The sequence below is a fragment of the Sipha flava genome, unplaced genomic scaffold, assembly GCF_003268045.1.
Source record: "Sipha flava isolate LNK unplaced genomic scaffold, YSA_version1 36_pilon_pilon, whole genome shotgun sequence".
NCBI classification, from domain to species: Eukaryota; Metazoa; Arthropoda; class Insecta; order Hemiptera; family Aphididae; genus Sipha; species Sipha flava.
Genome location: NW_020273076.1, coordinates 900,607 through 923,239, shown reverse-complemented (window position 1 = coordinate 923,239; position 22,633 = coordinate 900,607). Strand labels below are relative to the sequence as shown.

At 26.3% G+C, this 22,633-nt stretch overlaps 1 protein-coding gene across 4 annotated transcripts in view; it reads right to left on the bottom strand.

The window, feature by feature from the left end:
• The window catches only part of LOC112688059 (atrial natriuretic peptide receptor 1-like), a 395,288-nt gene that overhangs the window by 251,307 nt on the left and 121,348 nt on the right, over positions 1-22,633 (bottom strand). Inside the window, exon 1 of one of the 4 annotated variants that reach the window (XM_025561082.1) lies at positions 9,112-9,193. The exons of the other annotated variants lie outside the window; for them this stretch is intronic. Within the exon in view, the coding sequence (XP_025416867.1) occupies positions 9,112-9,181 (70 nt within the window). The 5' untranslated portion in view covers positions 9,182-9,193. Of the gene's footprint in view, positions 1-9,111; positions 9,194-22,633 lie in introns of those variants that run through there. 4 annotated transcript variants of the gene reach the window in all.

The window sequence follows — 22,633 nt, the reverse complement described above, 5'->3', positions numbered from 1 at the left end:
GGACGGGGTCCTGGCTTAATTGTGGTAATTGGGGGGCTCTGATTTTGTGCCTAATAAATATTATTATTACTCGTTTAGAGTAAATAGAAATACGAAATAATTATATTATATAATATTATGTAATAATATATACATTATAATATTATTATTATTTTTTTCAAATCAGGAAAAGTATTTTCTTTATAATTTTGAAAAGTTCACATTTAAGAAAAGTGCGAATCCTTCATATATATATATATATATATACTCACTACTAAGCTCATGCATTAAATTTAGTAATGGTAAATTCATCAGAATCTTGAAAAAATGCTGAATTTCTCTTTGGGTTAGTTCAACAATCTGCTATTTTTCTTATAGATTCACATAAAAAAATATATGGTAAGATTTAACAAAACAAACTGATAAAAATCATGATAAACTCAGAAAATTTAATTTGATTGGAGTAACCAGGTAGTGGAGTAAGGACAAAATATTATCTTTTATAATTTAGTTCAACGAGTCTAAAGTATAAGATTCTCAATTCTTGTTATTCTTACGTTTTTTATTGGAAATAACTTCTAGTGACTCAAAATTTGATGAAAAAACTGATTACAAAATTGGTTAAAATTTGAAATACTTTTAACTGCAACTATTTATCTTGATATTTTTACTATAAGTTCTCCTGTTTCAAAGTTTTACAATCACGCTTATTAAATTATCTGATAGCTTTTAAAATGACAACAACAGTATTGAGACTTATCTAAATAAATTTATTTAGATAATTATCTAGATAAAAATATAAATTATCTATTATCTTATCTAGATAAAAATCTAAATGTTATCTATTTATTTATCTTATATAAAAATTTCAGTGATCAGCTTAAATTTATCTAGATATTTTATGTTGAAGAAATTATTTTTAAATTATTTTATTTTTGTTCCTGATAATTACTTATTACCAAATTGTACTATTTTCAATCGCGTTGACCACGATGGTTCTGTAAAAATTTATATTTTATAAATTATAATATTGTGATTCTATAAATAATTTTGTTTACCACGAGTTTTACCAAGAGTGCTTTCAGACGATACAATTTTTCCCCTCTAGTTGCCGGACACTGTGTCTGAGCCACTAGCCACTAAGACTACAAAAACAACAAATACGGAAACAATAATATTTCAATTACTAACGATAGACATAATATTAGAGTATATTATATTAATATGTTATCCAATATAAAATATGTTCATAATGATATTGTCTAATCACATAATATAAATAAAATAAAACTTATTATAAAATATTATTTTTATAAACGCAGACGTCTAGCAACAAGCATGTCAGGTCGGGCGTCGCCCGATTGCTGCCCAAACTAACCTTTTTACCTTTTCACCTATACCGATTGCGGCCCGTACATAGCAGGTAGGAATTACTATTCAAGTGGTTATCAAAACCAAATAAATATCCCAATTGCGTCCGATACGTATTTTGACATCGTAATCAACTATCGTAATCACGATTTACACGATAACCAATATTCGGCGTGGTAATTTCCATAGATGTATACAACAACTATTAACTATTTTTTTATTGTAGAAAATTTATTATTTTAATATTCGACTATTTATTGACTATTTACTGACATAATTGTATTTCATATCTTTATATATTGTAAAAAATTTATTATTTTGTTATTTTACAATTTGTTACTGCAATCTTGTAATTATACTTTTAAAATAAATATTAAACATTTTGTGAACTAATATGTGTCTGGACGCAATCGGGATACTTATATTTGGGATAAAATACGACTACCTAGATTCGGGCCGCAATCGGGCAACTTTGGTCAGGTCGATACTTGGAAAGGTCCAAATTCTTGAATTCCGTAGAAATTAATAACTATAAATAATTATTATTACATTGAAAATAAATCCCTTAATGATGTACAGCCTATGGGTGCAACGAATTACACGTCAGTATAACATGCATCTATGTAATATTTGTATATTGTATAATTGAAAGTAATGACCTAAAAGAAACCTTTTAATTTAAATAGATTAAGTACCTATTGAAGTGATCCTTGATATTAGGTACCTATTGTGTATTATTATTTGGACAATTAACTGTCGATTTATTATTTTTAAGTAAACTGTAATTGGCTTTAAAGTATGCTGTATAGAAAATAAGAAACTTGTAAGAAAAACATTATATATAATTAATTGTTTTATAATATATTATAAAATAATTATTATATATTTTTATGATTATTAATTTGAGCAATAAAGGTTATATAACAATACATATATATTTTTTTTTTTGTGCATCTTTTATTGTCTTGTTACTAGAGATCAAATATAGTTGAAATTGAATAAATATAATTTTAGTTATTTTTAATGTTCAAAATCGTATAACAAAAATTAATGAAGAATTGGAATTAAATGGTATAGATTTTAGAATAAAATATAAGTTTAGTAAAAATAAATGTGTAAGTAGAGTGCCAAAAATAAATAAAAAGCCTAGTGAATTAGCATCTGATGAAAGACCTGATGTTTTCACAGAAAAAAGATTTTAAGTTGAAACATATAACTATATACTTGATATTATGATAAATAATATAGAAAAAAAATGTGTTAACAATTCAGAATGACTAAAAAATGTTATTTTCTTAGACCCTAAACATTTTAAAAATATTAAAAATGGTTTACCTGAAAACTCACTATTAAAACTTGCTGAAATAACAAAAAATAGTGTGCACATTTTAATTTCAAAACTACAACAATTTGCATTACAATATGATTCAATAACTAAAAATTGTAATGATGTATTTTTAAAAAAAAATGATCTATCTTTTGACAATGATTTCAACTCAGAAATAGAACTAAATATTAATCACAGTTTGGAACGCAATACGTGTAACAATTGTTTAAGATGTGCTTTTAATATTTTATACGAAATTGTTCAACAATAAGGCTCTTTTAATAATAATATATATTATAGTATATATTATATGCATGGTATATAAATTTATTTTGACGTTACCACGTATACAAGTTACAATGAAAATTTCAAAGTTAAAAACATACAAACTAAATTAAAATCATTAATTCCTCAATATATTGTGGGCGCTCTGTTAATGATAAATATTCAAAGAGATTAAATAGTTGTAGATACTATTGCTAAAAGTTCAACAGATCTATCAAAGTTATTGATTTGACATGTTATTCGTATATATCGTTTAATTTGTTGTACCTTTTATATCTTTAATATAACTTAAAAAAATTTACTAAAATGAATCTCTTTTTCCCTTGGTCACATTATCATGCGTGAACGGCTGTCGGAGTTGCTCGATTGCGGCCCGAATCCAGGTAGTCGTATTTTATCCCAAATATAAGTATCCCGATTGCGTCCAGACACACATTAGTTCACAAAATGTTTAATATTTATTTTTAAAGTATAATTACAAGATTGCAGTAACAAATAGTAAAATAGTAAAATAATACATTTTTTACAATATAAAAAGATATGAAATACAATTATGTCAGTAAATAGTCAATAAATAGTCGAATATTAAAATAATAAATTGTCTACAGTAAAAAAATAGATAATAGTTGTTGTATATATCTATGGAAATTACCATGCCGAATATCGGTTATCGTATGAATTGTAATTACGGTAGTTGATTACGATGTCAAAATACGTATCGGATGCAATCGGGATATTTATTTGGTTTTGATAACCACTTGAATAGTAAGTAATTCCTACCTGCTATGTACGGGCCGCAATCGGGATAGGTGAAAAGGTAAAAAGGTTACTTAGGGCCGCAATCGGGCGACGCCCACAGCTGTGCCGATTTCGCTAATTCTTTTTTTGTTGTGTTTTTTACTGTCAGAAGAAGGTTCTTATGAAAGAAAAAATTAAGAAAATTGCGCAGAAAATCAGAAAATTTAAGAATTCTTAACCACCATATAAAATGAATTCTAATCTAACCTTAGCGCTTTGAACAATAAAAAATTTTTTAATGTAACCTTTTGAAGTTTGACATAGAATTGACAGAATGCATGCTGCAAATATCGTTAAAGAAAATGTAAAAAACTTAATATCGTTTAAAACAGATATCAGTCGGAGTTATTTAGTTGATAAAAAATATATGTATTTTTAACATTGCCGCAACTGCCGGCTGTGCAAGGTGTGCATTTCACATCGGCTTCCAATCCGTTATAGGCCTCACTCGATGTATTATTATGGGTTTCGTTGTAGAAATTTTAACTGAAGTAAATTGATAAATATAAAAAACAGATTTATTATTTTATTAAATATTTATAATCAAATAACACATCCAACTACTAACTCGCTGCCAATGATCAAATACAAAACTATTGATTATAAATACTATTATATTACTAAAGTATTTATAATCCTATGATAATACTAATTCTTAGAACAGAAATAGCAGAAAATAATGCAGGTCATTTAAAATTAAAGATCCACTACTTTTTAAATACTTTTTAATACTTTTTACTTAAATACTTTTTTGAAAGTTATGTTTTTAGGCCCCAAATTCAGATTTACATACCAGCCCTATAGTGTGTAGTTGCGACACTAATTGTTAATATATCTAATTTATATATCTATTAATATATCTATGTAAGATAACTAACTTTCTTAGTGCACATCGCGGTTAGTTCAGAGCCATCGCACCTAATATTTAAAGTTCAATTTAATACGGAGTTTTGGTAAGTTTGGATATACTAACATACAAGTTACTAGCAAAACCAGTGATATACTTTATTTTAAAGAATAATATAATTTGTCATTTCAAGTTGTAATTAAAATAAATATGAAATTATGACATAATTTAAATTGGAATTGTCTCTATAATGTTTGGTGTCACAAGTGGTATAGCCAGTGTAGGTACTATGCCCCGGTGGAATAATTTATGGGTTGGATGCCTGTATAGGAGGGATTTCCTCTATCAGATAATAAAAACAGTCCGATGAGCCTTTGCATTAATTTACTTAGGAAGGACCAGCAGAAAATATCTTAGCATTTAAGAAAAACTATTAAAAATATAGGAACACCAGTAAATAAATCAAATAATTGAATTTTAGTTAGGTACCTACGTATTAAATTAATTGTGCCTATATGGCTATATAATAAATATGCAAGATGGCAATTGTATTAAAAAAAATATTGACTATGTACATGATAAATTGGATTTCAAGGCAATCAATGTTTTTTTTCTGGGCTAATTAAAACATTTGCCATTTGCCTGTTATGGGCCCTTTTTTCCAAATCGCAGACTAGGCCTTTTCGAGCCAATCCAACACTGATCCAGTAGATAATTGAATAATATATTATAGAAGTACAAATATAATTTCTGAAAAAAACAGTCAGTTAGTTTTAATTATTTTCAATTTGGACTAAAACGATGAAAAAATTTCAAAATTCGTTATCTGTTTGAAGATTATATTATTTTTACTTCTCTAAAAATATTTTAATTATAAGAATATTTTTCAAAGACGTTTAATGTACGCCCTCAAAAGTTTAAAAAAAAAATAAAGTAATGATATATTTATTGTGAGAAAAACGTTAAATTTCTCACGATAAAAAAAAAATCATTATATGTATAGGTAATTTCCTAAATATTTTTCCCGACATAATATTAACTTACAGAATATTATCATCAAAATATATGTACGTACTTAATTTCAGATCGGCGCGTATAACATAGCCGTTTATAAATTTACTCTATAATAATTTATAGAATGTCTTAAAACACGTAATCGAATTTCATGTAATTTGGTTTAAAACCCTTTAGAGAATCATTTTTAGTACATTTATTTTGTTTCTAATAATATAAACCGATAAATCACGAGACTTCAAATCTGATATTCGTTTCGTTATAAATTAATTACCCATCAGATATATGCGGCTCAAATTCAATATAATGTGTAATGTATAATGTATAACGATAAAATCTGTTGGAAACACAGAAAGAGCTATTTGACGAGCAGTAAATATAAAACTATCCGTGTTTTCCGTAACGATTTTACTTTACGATTTAACCAAACATAAAAGGAAAAGTCCATTTTTCCCAGCTGTAGAAAGAATAAGTGTACCTATATCTATACAGTACTTTATACAGTCTTTATCATTTATCTGGAAATATATACAATGTCCGATACCGACGGATATTCGCAAACATGCCGTCTTGGAAAAATGTTTTCATGAATAAAACATTAAGCCGGGTGAATTTATAACGTCGATATTCGGGATTCTACACCGTCTCCGGGATAACATCAACCCGCTCGAAGTGTCTATGTAGTCGACAATTGAACAGATGTTTCCATTGTTTTCCGTTTTAGTTTTTAGAAAGATTGCTCTAATAGTATACGTATATATGTATTACTACATTAATGTATCACCCCATGATTGCAAAATAAACAAAACGACCATATTTCACGAACCTTACGTTAAAAAACAATTGTTTTTTTCGAGATATATGGTCTACATCGATCCAATCTTCAACATTCCATATATACCGTCAAAATTACAAACCACTAAGTAGTGGTTTAATTTGATTATGTATAAAATACAATTGTAATACAAGTGCTATTTGTACTTATTAATAGGTGCACATTTATTTATTTTATTTATATTTTATTTCATTTTATTAACAATAAACTATTCAATTACATTGATATATAAATTAGAATACATTTTAAAATTTAAACGTATTTTTAATTTCGATTATAACCATATAATAAAATCTAACCATCTATTGGATTTAAAAACATGTAATTTAAAATTTATCACTGATTTTTTTATTTACTGATTTAACTGCAATTACTTTAATCTTTTATAAAAACATATTGTAACTTACACGACCAAAGTAATAAGAGGTGTAGTCCAATTTATCGCCTATTGGATTTACGCTTGAGGTACTTGTAGAATCAAAGAATGCAAAATATCAAGAATAGCAAAAGATTTTTTTTTTTTTTTTTAATCTCATTCTGATTTTCTAATCCATTGGTAAGATTCACAATTTTTTGGGAACTTCGAAAATTGGTGAAATGATAGCTATCGATATTATACATGCTGTCACGGGAAGTCAAAGACGATCGAGGAAAATTCAATACCCGATTATAATCCGATGAGTAGTTTAGAGCTCAAGTAACAGGTGCCACTGTACCCGGATTAATATAAGCCACTCAACAAAGGCATATTTTGTTTCTCCATAGTCGGTTCATTATTGCTATACTAAGCTGCCCATAAGTCTGTACGCTACCGAACAGCACCTCGAAGTCATTAAGTACTTGTAATCCTTGGGGGCACGAATCCATCAGAAAAAGTCGAAAAACCAAAATGACGGTCACCAATTCTACCGAAAAACAACTATTGATTATTTAAAAACTGTTGATCACAATATTTACACAGGAAAATACACTTGATGACCATTGAATGCGATAAAACGATACGTGTGGACAACTTCGTACATTTTCAATATAACAACGGATTTTGTTTACTAATCAAACAAATATAATACAATCAAAAAGGAAAATGTTTCTTTAATTTAATCATAAAATGTCGATACTTGCATACAACTTCTTAGCGAATCTACAATTAACAATTATAATCTCACTATAAAATTATCTGTTATTTTTTTTTTCAATGCTGCATAAGAACTTTTTATTATTATACAAGTTTACAATAACTTATTTGTTGATTTCATATTTTTTCTCCAATTCGTTGTTAACCAAATATTCTTAGGTCTTAATTTATTAATAGGTTTTTATTGTTTTTCTTTTATTTTTTTCTATTAGCCATTTTTTAAGTAACTGCTCTACCTGTCACTATGCAGTATAATGACTTAGCAGAACTAATCGCTTCCATTACTTTATCTCATAGTCTTGTTAATTACATTTTTTTTAGAACCTTGTACTTTTTATCGCCTTACATTTTGCTTTTAAGGTGTTTATATGTTCTCTATTTTTTTATTTAAATAAATTTACGTGTATTGGTATTTTATTGAATTTATCTTCATAAGCGTTTTGATTATTCAAACTTTATAGCCATGAAAACTTTTTAATGTATCCACTGAGTTTAAATTATAAATTGGGCTATTTTTTTAATTCTGAATTTCTATCAGTGGAAAATGTATCAAATGTTTGAGATGATACACTGATCCTTATCGTTTTTGTAAAATACATTAAAAAACAAATACAAGGATACCGAGAGTTTTGAATTATTTCTTATAACGTCATGTAATTTAATAACTAAAATTCTATCATTTTTGAGTAACATAAAACTAATTGAAATTAAATAAATTATATGCTATGACTCATCAAAAAACTGTCGAATATTTGATGGCGTATCGTTGACTTTTTTATCGAATTATTTTGAGTATATTAGAAACTTTTACAATTTGCAATGTGGTTAATAATACATTTTTTATCCTATAAAAAAAATCCTCTGGTGTGACTTAAACATTATGTCTGCATTAATTTTCTTTCCAGATTACATCCTTCTGATCCAATGGGATTATTACACCCCCATTAAAAAAAAAATTATACATCATCAGCAACTGACACATTTTCTCTTTATACATTTAAATGTTATCAGGCGCTTCATTAATTTAGTTTGACAATACACTCAAGATTGCCATTTTTAATTTTGATAATTCATCACATTTGTCATTCTTTCTTGCAAAATTTTCCTACCAAGTAATATTGCATAATACTGAAGTTGGTACTTATTTTGTAAGGTAAGTAATTTTGTTTTTAAACGTTTGGGTATGTACGAATGTCAATAATTTTAAATACATCACATAATCTAATTCTCACACATTTCGGACATTAAAATTAATATATTTTATGATATGTATTATAAAATTAGAATTAAAATACTACCTAAATATTTATATACTATATATGGTGGGCACAGTTGATAAAATAAGTGCTTACGGAATTGAACTTATTTCAAAATAGCATATAAGAGTAATGCTATAAGATGCCAGTAACTAATGAATAATAAACATAGTACAATGAATAAATTAATTTTCGAAAAACACCAGTCACTGCAAATATAGCTTATTACGTTTTGCATCCGATTTTGAAACAATTTGCTCTTACCATAAAACTGATCCGAGCAATATATAATGTATCTTATTGCCTTTTCTCCGTGTAATAGCATCACCATCATCCACTGCTACCCGCCCTTCGCTGTCAAAGCATATCGCTCGCCACAAGGGTGCTCGTTAACTTAATCGGATTGTACCCGTCACCATATCCAATCCATTTCCGAACCCGTCCCTATCTGACAATTTTCCAAGAATAAAAACTTCAGCCATCACGCACGTCTCATGCGCGCACAATACGCCACCATCACCCATATTACCGAGATTATGGCTCCCGGGAACACAATCCCAAAACAGATTTTCTAAAGCTTTCGTGGCCAAGCGTTTTTCGTTCAGTCAAAATACACACAGTGACCGCGTAAGCACCTGGGTGATACATAAAAAAAATAATAATAATAATAATAATAATATATTCTACCTTTTACATTTTCTATATATTATATATTATATATAATGTAACAGATTGTAGGAAACATAGATCATACATGCGATGTATAAAGGTAACAGATCAAAGTTCAAGATAATATAACGTTATTTGTTACAAAATAAAAACTTTTTTTTTTTTTATTAATTTATTTATATTTCCACAATCTGTTACATAGTGTGAACAATAAGTGAAATTGATGAAATAGATAACTATGGCGTGAAGGACGGATTAAAGATACCTTCCAGTGAAGGCACTTTTACAGTTAAAGATGAAAAAAAAAAAATAAAAACTAAAGAAAAAATATGAGACTAAAATGCTGTGCCAGTGTTTGTCATAATATTTTAGTAGGGTGTAACGAGATTGACAAGGAATATATGCTTGAACGGATACGATTACAGTTCGTGACATGAACCCGTTATGTGATTACACGTATGTGATTTTCTAAATATTACGAATATGATAATAATTGTTTTTGTCGTAGAATTGTAAAAGATGTTTTTTTTTATATACTAATTTTTAAAACACCAAATTGAAATATTGCAAAAAATAAAAATAAAAATCGCATTTTATATTTGAAGTTTAGTTGACATACTTTTATATCGTTAAATAAATAAATATTCCATTATACTATTCTTTCATATCACGTTCTGATGGACTTTTGAACACTACTATGGTCACTAATTAAAAAATGTATAAAAAAAAAGTTAAACAGAAATTGGTACTTCCACGGAATCGTAAACAAAAGAGAAACTTTTATTTTGCATCAGGCCCGGAAAAAGGTTTATTGTGTCTGCAGCAACATGTTATTTTTTACTTGCAAACATCAACAAAACGGCTTATTCATTAAAACGGAACGTTCGTAAACATTCAGTATGATTACATTAAACCTATTATTTCGGAGGGCTTTGTATAAAATAAATTGAATAATATAAAATAATAGGCAACTACAACGAACAAAATTGGACGAAACCCAAAGGTGTGAGCAACATGATTAACCACTTTATTATAAACATAGGGTACATAAACATTTGACGGTATATATTGTCTGTTACAATCACTAACAAACTAACATTTGGCCAAGAAATGTAAATACACTATACTATACATATGCAAATATAACCGATAAGGTACACTAATTGAGAAATCTACATAGGTACCCCATAACGGTATTATTAATTACTTAGAAATAATTCGACAAAGTTCTAAGAATTTAAAAACTATGTTACGTTTCCATAAGTAAAGGTATTTTAGTTAAATTTAGGGTGACTTGAATAACAATTTTAAACATAATATATTTTATTAAAATTGATTTTTTTAGCGAATTTATTACATATTCGATATTATATAAAATACAATTAATTAATAGTATCGAATAATATATTATCGAAAAAAAAATATTGTGCCATAAATATTAAATTTTGTATGTAATACAAATATATTTTAGACTTAGTATTTACTATTTTATAATACTTTTGCAATTCATTGGATGGAAAATTCAAATTCAATTTTTTTAATCTTAAAATATTCTCTAAATATCTGAATGCAATCAAACGAAAAGACTAATAAAATATCAAAACAGAAAAATGAATGACAAAAAACTGAAGTTATAACCAATGTTTTTTGTAACTTAAATACAAAAATAAATCCGTCGGATAAAATAACAAATTTCAGAATTTAATTTTTTCATAAATTTTTTTTTCCATTATTGACGACAGAAATATTTATAAAGTATTATTGATCGATTAATTCTTACGGAAATAGTTTTATTTTTATTTAATTATATGACAATATAATTTATATGAGGATTTAATATAACTCATCAACCATTGTGTTTCTATAGAAATTGTTAAAAAGTTTGAAAATTACAGGTTTTGTTTAAAATGAAAAATTCGTTTACCACGTACTGTAATATGTTATGTTTTGATAACTTTGACAAAAACTAATGACTTGTATCAACAAAAATAAAATGATTACAACCATAAATATTATAATAATTTTTTTTTTTCAGAATTATCCATATCCTATAATATTGCATTGCAATGCTTGATATAATCTATAATAAGTAGCTTATGACCGCAGAATGTACGGATTTATCCAAAAAGGATATATTATTATTTAAACTAACGAATTAATTAACCTGTTATAAATATTTAGTTACAACACATCATGATTTTAAAAAAGTATTAAAGTAAATTAATAAACTGAAATATTATAAAATGCTAAATTTTGAAAAATAAAATCAATAAAATAAAATTCATAATTAAAGTTGAACATGCTGAAATTCTGATAAATGATTTTAGATTTCCCAGTTGCACTTTTTTTTTCCAAGAATTATTCTAAAGTTTTAGAAAGCATTAAAAATATATGATAGAGTTGGCCAAGATTCAATAATTAACTTAATATTTTTGATAAGTAAGTATAAATTATTGAACTAAATTATGAATTTTATCTTTGGAGAACTGATTAAGTTCGAAATTTATGAAATGATCAATAAAAAATACATTCATCGTTCTACCTAAAAAAAAAAAAAAAAAAAATCTACCCATAACTGAATTGAAAAAAAAATATATTTATTGATTAATTTAGTGTTTGTTTAATTTTTGAGTTAAACCAGGTTCAATAGCTTGTACTCTCTAAGATTTATTTATAATCTCTTGAGTAATAGTACCTACCTTTAAATAAAAAATATATAATAATTTTGATCTAATGGCAACGGATAGTTTTAAACATATGCAACAACTATTAAGTATATTCTTTATAATACAAATAAATATTATAGCCAGTTCTAAAATAAAATAAATTTTCATTTAAATTATCCAATTTAAAAATTAGCTGTAAAAAAAAATCTCTTAGATATAAACTAATATTAATAGACTTTATTGAGTACTAAATTACAAATTGCTATGGAATATATAATAAAGTTGCTTTGATATAAAATAAATTTATATGATTTATGACATATAGGTAGGACAACAAAAAATAAATAATTGATTTATTACTAACACATCAATATAATTATATTAATTATAATTTATATTTATAATTATAGTAAAATAATACCAATACCTAATATTAGTCTATTCGGTTAAAATTTGTGTTAAAATATGTAAAGAAATAGTTATATAATTTGTTTAATTTCAGTTATTTTAACAAAGAATTTTAAATAAATAAAATAAAATATTATTATATAAAAAAAAAACTTGAAAAATCATTTCATTAAATACCACGTAAAAGCCACGTATTTCGTTCAAAAAATCGTTTGGGAGGAAAATGGTACAAGTATATAACGATCAAATATATATGTAATGCATTATACTATGTATGAATAAATTATAACAATGCTTATATACCTACCAATCTATATTGTTTATTATGAAATAAACACTTATACTTTGGCCATTTATGTAGTATGTAAATTTATGTAAATATAACCATCCTTGTACATATATTATTTCACTTTAAATAACAATTTGTAAAATCAACAATGGTATAGTTTACCGTAACAACAAATGTAAAAATAAATTGCACATAACGTGCACAACACGCATATAGAGTAATAAGTATTTCATATTATTTACGAAGTAAAAATTTAAAAAGCCGTCTAGTTAGCGATTTCTATCCGACGGCCAAGTCTTACGACGACATTGTCGGTTAAGCAAAAAAAGGTGGTGAATTGTTTATTTCAACCTTGAACTCAACAATTTTATAGTATTCGATCAACAACAGACCTGACCTTCGAATCGATTATGCGTATTTACCCAAAATTGGTCAAAGATTTGGTTACAAAAAAGGGTGCTTACATACATTTCTTTATCTTTGTTTTATTCTTTAGTGTTTCTCGAAAACAACTGGGTTAATCGCAAAATGACATGTGAATAATGTGCAATCTGTGTTAATCTGCAATCTGACTACCAATCTATGGAGGTGCATTATTGCTGTTTCATGAAACTCATTAATAATAAAAATAATAATAATAATACAAATTAAAAACTATGTAAAACAAACAAATAAAAATCCCATGTATCGCTGAGAGATCAATACAATAGCTATTATATTTCCTGGAAATCTTAAGATCTTAAGACCAATTAAATTGAAAATATATTACATTTAAAAATACGCAGCTACAACTATACTGTAGGTACTCGTAATAATATATTATTTACAAAACTACTTAGGTAACACGATGGGTTTGTTTGAATTTGGATTTAATTCTCCTAACATATTCAAAAACACATTTGCTCTATGTATTATAAACATTAATAATAAGTAACTTTGAACATTCCAAAATAATTTACATTTGATAATATCACATTCACGACGAAATAGTTTTATCTCTATACATAGCTAGTACCTGCATAGTATTATTAACGTATTATAGTATTTCCTAATGAAACACAAATGTATCGCGCAAATAATACAAAAACACTATATGACGGAACGTAGGCGCAAAAACCAAGCCTCAGACGCATCGGTATAATTATTGTAGATATGTCTCTCAGTAATAACATTAGTTTTTCAATTTTTCTATTATTTAACAAGTGATATTATTCTGATTGAGATTAAGATCTATTATTCAACACAGAGAACGTAAAGACACTAGAATACACATATTAAACAACTATGCAGAATATATTACAAAATGATATGGATATATAATATATATACTATATGCATATCTATACGTCATTGAAAAATCACAATCGAATGTACTTAAAACATACATGCATTAAGGCTACAGATACAAGTCATTAGCAGAACTGATCAGACTGATGAAATAGACTAAAACGAATAATGTGAACAACATGTGGAAAACGCGATATTACTGCAAGGGAAATCAAATTATATACAATATTAATGAAACGTAAACGAATATGACCCGTATTACTATGCGAACGTATAAACTGCGAATATAAGGCACTTTTGAAAAGGCGATTTAAAATATGTTATAATCACAGTCCAAACAGGCCATTTCTTCTAGCTAATATGTATATACAGTAATACTGATGAACTAATATGTTTTCTTGATGAATTACCGGAAAAAATATACCTAGTTAAGTACCTACAATGTAGGTCATACATGAATACTTTTTGATGACTAATACAATGCTAATAAGCCGAACATGAAGAGGTATGTACCAGGGGATATAAGTGGATGCTGTATATTTTCCGGTGAATGAATCATAATGATCATAATTCCAATCGCATAATTATTCAAAAATATCATTCATCGAAGCCACATCCGTACTATGTCCGTAATTCACATAATATCACGGTTTGATATACAATTGAACAATTAAATGCTTGGCCATTCGAAAAATAATAATAAACATTCGCATTACAATACGTATTTGGCGTCAAAAAATATGTCAAGGCGGTGTGTGGTGATATTGTTTTTGTTCGAATATTTGATACACGTTTTTTAAACGGGCAATTCGAAATGAATCATTCGAGCCAATGGATTACACAGAAAAACTGCCGCGTTAAGTTCAAATAACTCTACACATATCAACAACATAACTCGACACAAACTAAAAGACGAAAATATCTCGTTATTCGCAATACGCATAACAACTGCAACGACAATAAACTTCGATTGTGCTCTCCGTCATAAAGTCGATTCAGCACATAATGCACAAACCGTGGTACGGATTTCTTATCAAATCCATGTCGGAAATTATAGTACACTAACGATTATAAATATTAATCTCAACTAAGCAAATAATATTACATTATAAAGGCACGTTTTTCTAATTTATTTATTTTTTTTTTTTTTTAACATTGTACTATTGGAATTAACTGCCAACAACTATACATTTCGATAAAAACAATAAGCTCTTTCATTGATTGAAATAATTTTTTCCCAAATTCATGAGTTCTTAGAGTTTAGTTTAATTCTATATTATTGTATACGAATTATAAAGCCAATACAGTTTAAATCAAATATTAAAAGACAAACCCGTTCGCAAGGGGGAGTTTCTGATCTTACGGGGGAGGGCCTTAGGGATCTTTTTACATACATTTTTACTAAAAATATACCTAATCCTTATTCTATAAAAGTTAAACAAACATAATCTTCTATTTTTGTTTAATTAGTACTACTTTTATCGATTTGATGCCTTTTTCTATTGATTTTCGTGCATTTTCCATCTACTGTCGAATATCGTTGTAAATGCAGCTATCGATAGAACGCATTTTCACTGACAAGTCTGCGGTACAGGCTGTACTAGCTATTTAGACATTTATTAAAATGTATTGATTTTCGATTTTTTATTAATTCTTACATAAATTAACATATATTATTTTGAACCTCTCCTTTGGACGACTCATGCATACGAGCCCCAATCATAGCAACTAGTAAAAAATGTACGTGATATTATTATTAATGATGATATTGTTTAAATAATAATTGCTTCTATATACTGCTAATCCATGTATTATAATGTAGACCTAGTATTAAAAACATATTGTGTGAATAAACTTTAAAAATTTCAAGTTGAATAGTATATGAATAAACCAATTGGTGATTTATTGTGTTATAAACACATGCATAACTTTTAGTCTACATAATGTACTAATATTGAAATTACTTAAACAGCAATGTGACAAACACTATTGAAATGTATATAGGTACCTCTTATATTAAAAATCCTACAATTTAATTGATGTAACTAGGTAGCAATATGCTGACGAAACCAAGATCATGTGATGACAACGCGCGATGCTTCAACTGAAGTCCGCGCTGAAACTATTATTAAATAACATTTGTATAAAATCAACAACGATATTGCGGTAACCATGGTCACGAAAATGCCGTAACAGCACAATGGGTATAATACAAGCCATAAGGTATTCTATGCACAGTACGGAACCATTAACCATAATATAGGGGGAAAAGGAGAAAGTTTTGAAATTTTCAAAATAATAAAATAGTTAAGGTCAACATTTTTTGGAAAATAACATCACGTCTGTAAAATAATAAATCTCTTGAATTTTATTATTTTTCCACAACAAAATGACCGAATTCATTCCGTCAAAATGGCCACATCGTAAACATCTACGGATTTTTTTTTGTTGATATTTTACGGAAACTATAATAAAGTTTTTAAATCACCTCACTACAATACACTATTATAGTATATTCTGCCCTATTATATGTATATATATATATATAATTTTTAAAAATGTTTTTTCTATCTAAATAAAAGTATTATATAGGATTTCTTAACTCTTGAGTTAATATATGCCAGAAAGGAAATTTTATATTTTCCTCGTTTAACCAATCTTAATCTTACATTTTGGAATATAAGAATATATAACTGAAATATACATTAATTTTATTTATTGTTAAATACTTCTAAAACGTAATTCAAATAACTTAAATATTAAGTTTCCGTAATGGTTGTATTGCGTGTGTAAACGAGATCATTCTAAAATCTGATTAATACAAGTACAAAAATAAAATACGATTATATTATAATAATACTTTTCAACGTACTTTATTAAAAATGTTTATATCCTAAAACGTGAATAATTATCTGGTAGTTATAAATAAAAATATTGAAAGGGTGCTGTGCACTTATACTCTTATAATATGTTTGTAACGACAAGCAACTTTTTCTATAAGTAATTAATTACATTTTTTAATTGTACTAATATTCTAACCAAAAATAATATTTGTGATAATACAATTTAGATGTATTTAATACAATTTTGAGAACACTTTATTTACTATGGTTTATTTCAAAAATTAAAAAATACATACTTACTGTATATGTTTAAATTTTTATAGCAATATTTTGTAAAAATTTTCTGTTTATTTTTTAATATATTTTTTATTATATCTGTTATAAAAAACTAAATTAATTATCGTCCCCAAATTCCAAACAAGGGTTTTAATCTTTTTAGGTGTAAATAAGAAAAAAAAAATCCCCCTAATAATAATAGTACTTGTTTCGTTTTCAAGAACAGTCACGGCTTCCCGTTTCTTCTTTCATTCAATAATACCATGTTGAAAAAGTAAAAAGAAAATGTATTATTCTACTCTTTTGTAGTTTATACTGATGTAGATGGTCATATCCAAGCAGTTAAAATTACATCAAGCCACCGTAAATACTTGAATACTACTCCCAAATACTTCTATATGTACACAATTAAAAACGGCTGCAGGACGTATACAACTCAACGCATATACGAAACGCTGGACTTTAATTAATTTTTAATCAGATTTGTCGATTTTTATCTAAAAGGATAGTAAGGAAAGTAGTTACCGAAATGAATTCCCTCTGTGTACTTATTTTTTCGTAAAAACCTTTTTCATACGTGTTAGATAAAACTAAAACTTTGAAAATAAAATAAAACCTTTCTTTTAGGCTTAATATGCACATGTATAGCAGTTTTTTACTTTTTTATCAATAATACATATAATTAAGAATTAAAATAATTTTTAAACTCAACACTAACATACTTGTGCAGGCGCAGTGTTAAAGCTATACTAATTAATGTATATATATATATTTAGTATATGTAAGTACTTTCAATATTTGATGAAAAAATATAAAACGTAATAGCATAAAGTAATTGATTTACTTTATTGCTAATGAAAAAGGTGGGAGATGAACACTTTACCTATACGTGCATTTTAACTTATAAAAAAAAATACATAGAACTTGTTTAAAATTATTGTTTATATAACAATTTGATAAATTGGTAGAAAGTTAATTGCGTATTACTATCTTTGTTGAACACTGATTTATTTTCAGATAGTACTGAGATTTGTTGAATGATTCGGTGCATAATTAATCAATCGATATGATCTAAATCGAAGTCATTCTTAGTATATGTGTATAATTTTAGTCATACGCACACTTATTATAAATATAGATTTAAATAAAAATAAATAACAAAAATAAATGACTAAACCCATTTGATCGATTAACTAAATTCATAAATCAGCCAATCAAATATAAAAACTATTTTTCATTTTAATCGCTTACGGTTTTACCACATGACTATAGGTATATCACAATGAGGATATGAAAGAAAATACGAGTAAATACATATTATATAAGTAGGAAAATTGAAGAAACTCGGTCAGAACATATATTTTATCGTTGAATATATTTAGATTTACAGAGTGTTTTTGGATTTAATTCACAATTATGGATTAACATATTATATCTGATTAGTTTGTCAACTTAACATTTTAGCAAATATAAAACGAAGTAAACTAGGGATAGTGCTAATACAGATAAAGAAAAATTTAGAACATTTTTCATCGCCAACTGACGATTAAGGTAATATCTTATACCCTACCGGAAATTACATCCACTTCCTTCGGTAAATAACAAATAAGGAGATGTACCGTACGTGCTCATATCATACATAGTTACGTATTATTTATGAACTCATATTTTATATATTATTGTAGATGCACCAATTGAAAAACATAATAAAACAAAAAGGTATAATAAATTTACAAATTGTAAAACAGAAGAGCCACACAGGTAAATACTATGATGGTTTGAATTTAATCATTCAAATATTTTATGGATCTTTTTTTTTTTAATCGACGTAACAAATACGAATCAAACGGTAATTATTTATAACTGTATGTAAATAAATTGAAATTATTATTATATGACAGCTACGTCTAAAAATACCAATACTGAGTACCTAGGTATATACAAGTATATATATGTATGTATATACTGTCACACCTCATACATACGTGATCGTATATATATATATAAATAATATTATTATCAATATTACATCCATAGTTCAGATTTGTATACAATTTAAACAAATATTTAATAACAATTCACAGGTTGTGTTTAATCCGGTCAATTGAACGATTATTAAAATTATAGAACAGACGCATCATGTAAAAATATGGAAGATACTGGTGAGCTGTAATCAGCCAATCATCATTGTCATCGGTGTACTATTATTTTGTCAAATAACAAACATAACATGAAAAATGTGAACTTAAATGTTCAGTCAAGCGATAAAAATTTCGTTATATTCTAAAAAGGCATAATTTTTAAATCAGAATTTTATATTTTACGAGACGTTTGTGAATTGAATATTGTTTAATTAACAACAAAATATTAATAAGTTTACACCGAGGGTAGACTAAATAGACTATAAAATAACGAAATACAACTAATCACATTTTTTTTCGAAATACTCTTTAATCTATTTAATTAAAAATGCTTCGATCAAAAAAAAAAAAAAGACGTTCAAAAAAATTAAAACATTGACCTTAAATTTCTTAAGACTTACTTAATTTATGGATTTCTTTTTTTTACATATTCATAGTCAATGTACAAAATATTATTATTGATATTATTGTAAGGTTAACCTAACCTAACCATACTTATTAATAAGCTATTGTTAATAACTATGAATTAAAAAAAATTATTTATACATTTTTGAATTTTGATAATATCACAAAAAGTACATATTAAATTTCTTTATAAACTCGATGAACGATTTGAATAAAAGTAATTTGTTTCAAGAAAGTAAATTATTTATCTCTCTGATATTACTGTATCTCATCACTAATATAAATTACTTTTTCGAACTTAAATATCGATGTTTATGTTCGAAAACTTTAATTTTTTTTTTTTTTTTTGTAATATTTTAGTATGCAGTATACAAAAATCGTTATAGAGTACATGCTTAACAGTTATAATTAGGGCTCATAAGTTCATGTACTAAAAGACGCATAAATAAGCATGCAATAATGCACTAACATTTGATCAAATATGCATTGAAAATCCTTAACTATGCACGAAGAAAAACGTTTAAGGATTTTTTAAAATAATAAGAATTATTCATTTATATTTTTAAAAGTTGTATTTCTTCTTCGATTACTTCTTATTAAAATTATAATTAATGAACACACGTTGCGACGAAAATATATAGATTGCAATGGTCACGTCAATAGGAGGAGAGAGGTAGTGGTGCCCAATAACATTATTTCCGTGGTACTACTTTTAACTTATAAAAATTAATTTCATAAAAAAATAAAAATATTGATAAAATACTAAGATTTTATAAACTAGTTAGGAAAAGTAAGTAAGAATGAATTTGAACATTTATTGATCTAATTCTTTTTTGACTTCCACAAAATATTATTTCACTGAATTTACATAAAATAATATGCGCTAACTCAAAATGTATAATAAAATATATAATAACTAAAAAAAAAAAATTAACTATATGCCTAATATGCGAATACACACAAAACATGCAAAAACATGCTCTATTAAACTTTAAATTTTTATTAGCATTGTTATGAAACGAATTCTTATCTCAATTAGCATATTTTCCGATGTGGAAAAGAAAACATGCAAGTGTATGAACTTACGAGATCTCAATAAAAGTATTTAATATGTTTTAAAAAATATAAATTAAATAATAGTATTTTAACTCTTAAATTTATTATATAATCAAGAAAATAATACACTGTACAGGTAATAAGGTGTGCAACAGATGGCAGCTCCAGAGGGAGAAAAAAAATGTTTGATGTTTATAAACTTCGATGTTCTTAAACATCGATGGTTTTTCACCAATACATCGAACACATCGATATTTTAAAAATCGATGTATTGATACATCGAATACCGATATTCAAAAAATTTTGCCTATCCCTAGTTTAAATCATTAATCTTGGTTGGAAGTTTTGAAAACTAAAAAAAGTATGTAAATTCTACAAACATATGAAATCGATGATTTATTTAAAAATGTATTAATCTCTATATTATGAAATCATTTTGCAATTAACACTAAGAAGGTAAATGAAACAAGATCAGTTATTTATAAATCAAAACCATAAGTGTAAGTATTATGTATAATCGGGCCCATAACGAACAAATAGAGTAAATAAATACCAAAATGGCCAAATCTAGAATTATATATTACATATTACAGTTAATTGTATTTAAAAAGTTTAGTAAATTTAACTATATTTTAATTTATTTTTTTTTTTAAAGTATCTATAAAAATTAAATTAAATTAAATTAAAAAATTACATAATAGATCCTTTTTTCTAAAACCAAAACATTTTTAACGTAAAGAATTGTATGCACCTAAACAGAACTTTGATGTAGAATTCTCAACAACAATGAAAGTTGAAATTTAATACAAAAGTAATTTTAATCAAATTCTAACCTTTTTTGCAAGGCTTTGCACCCGAATAATTTTTTCGGGTTTCGGTTGTTGAATATATTCGGGTGTTCAAACACCGCAATACAACATCTAAACAAACGTTTGGGTGTTAATAACCGATATTATTCGGGTTAATATTGGTTAATACGGGTGTAAAGTAGTCAAGGAAAAATATTATTTTTCATTGGTGGAGGGTGGTTGAGGGGCTGAGCCCTCCTCCAATAATGAAATATTTATATTTTTTGTTACCTGCCTATGTAATAAAATATCAATTTCTTATACAACTGTGCCACAGTTTTTTAAATTAAACTATCCTTATATTAATTTCAATGAATGGTGAAACTACGATTTATTTTCAGAGAAGAGGGGGTTATTTAATAAGTGTATGAAGCTTATAAATTATATCTATTAAAATTAAAAATACAAACACTATGTCTTACTCCTAGTTAGTACAGGCATATGGCATGCGATAAAAAACAAACTATTTTGTATTCTGCGTTAGTGTTTGTGGCATAGGCGGAAAACGGGGGGGGGGGGACTTGAGGAACTAAGTCCCCCAGAAATATAAAGTACAATTCTTAGAACCCGTAGCCCTAAAAATTGTTAAGTGACTAAAAATACAATAATTATTATAATTGTAAAATGCATTTTTAATAGCTGAATTAAAAAAAAATATTCTGTGATAAAAATTAAATCAAATTCTTAAGATTTTACATATTTCTTGTCATGACTCGGAACGATCTCAATTAATGTAATATTAATAATATGTAATAGTACCCGTATAAGTTGTTTAATTAATTAATTAATTAATAATTTTTGTTTCGAATACCTACTCCAAAAATGTTTAAGATAAGGCACCTAATTGTTTTTTTGTTTGGATTGTTGATTAAAAATGTCAAATTGTCAAACTTCGTAA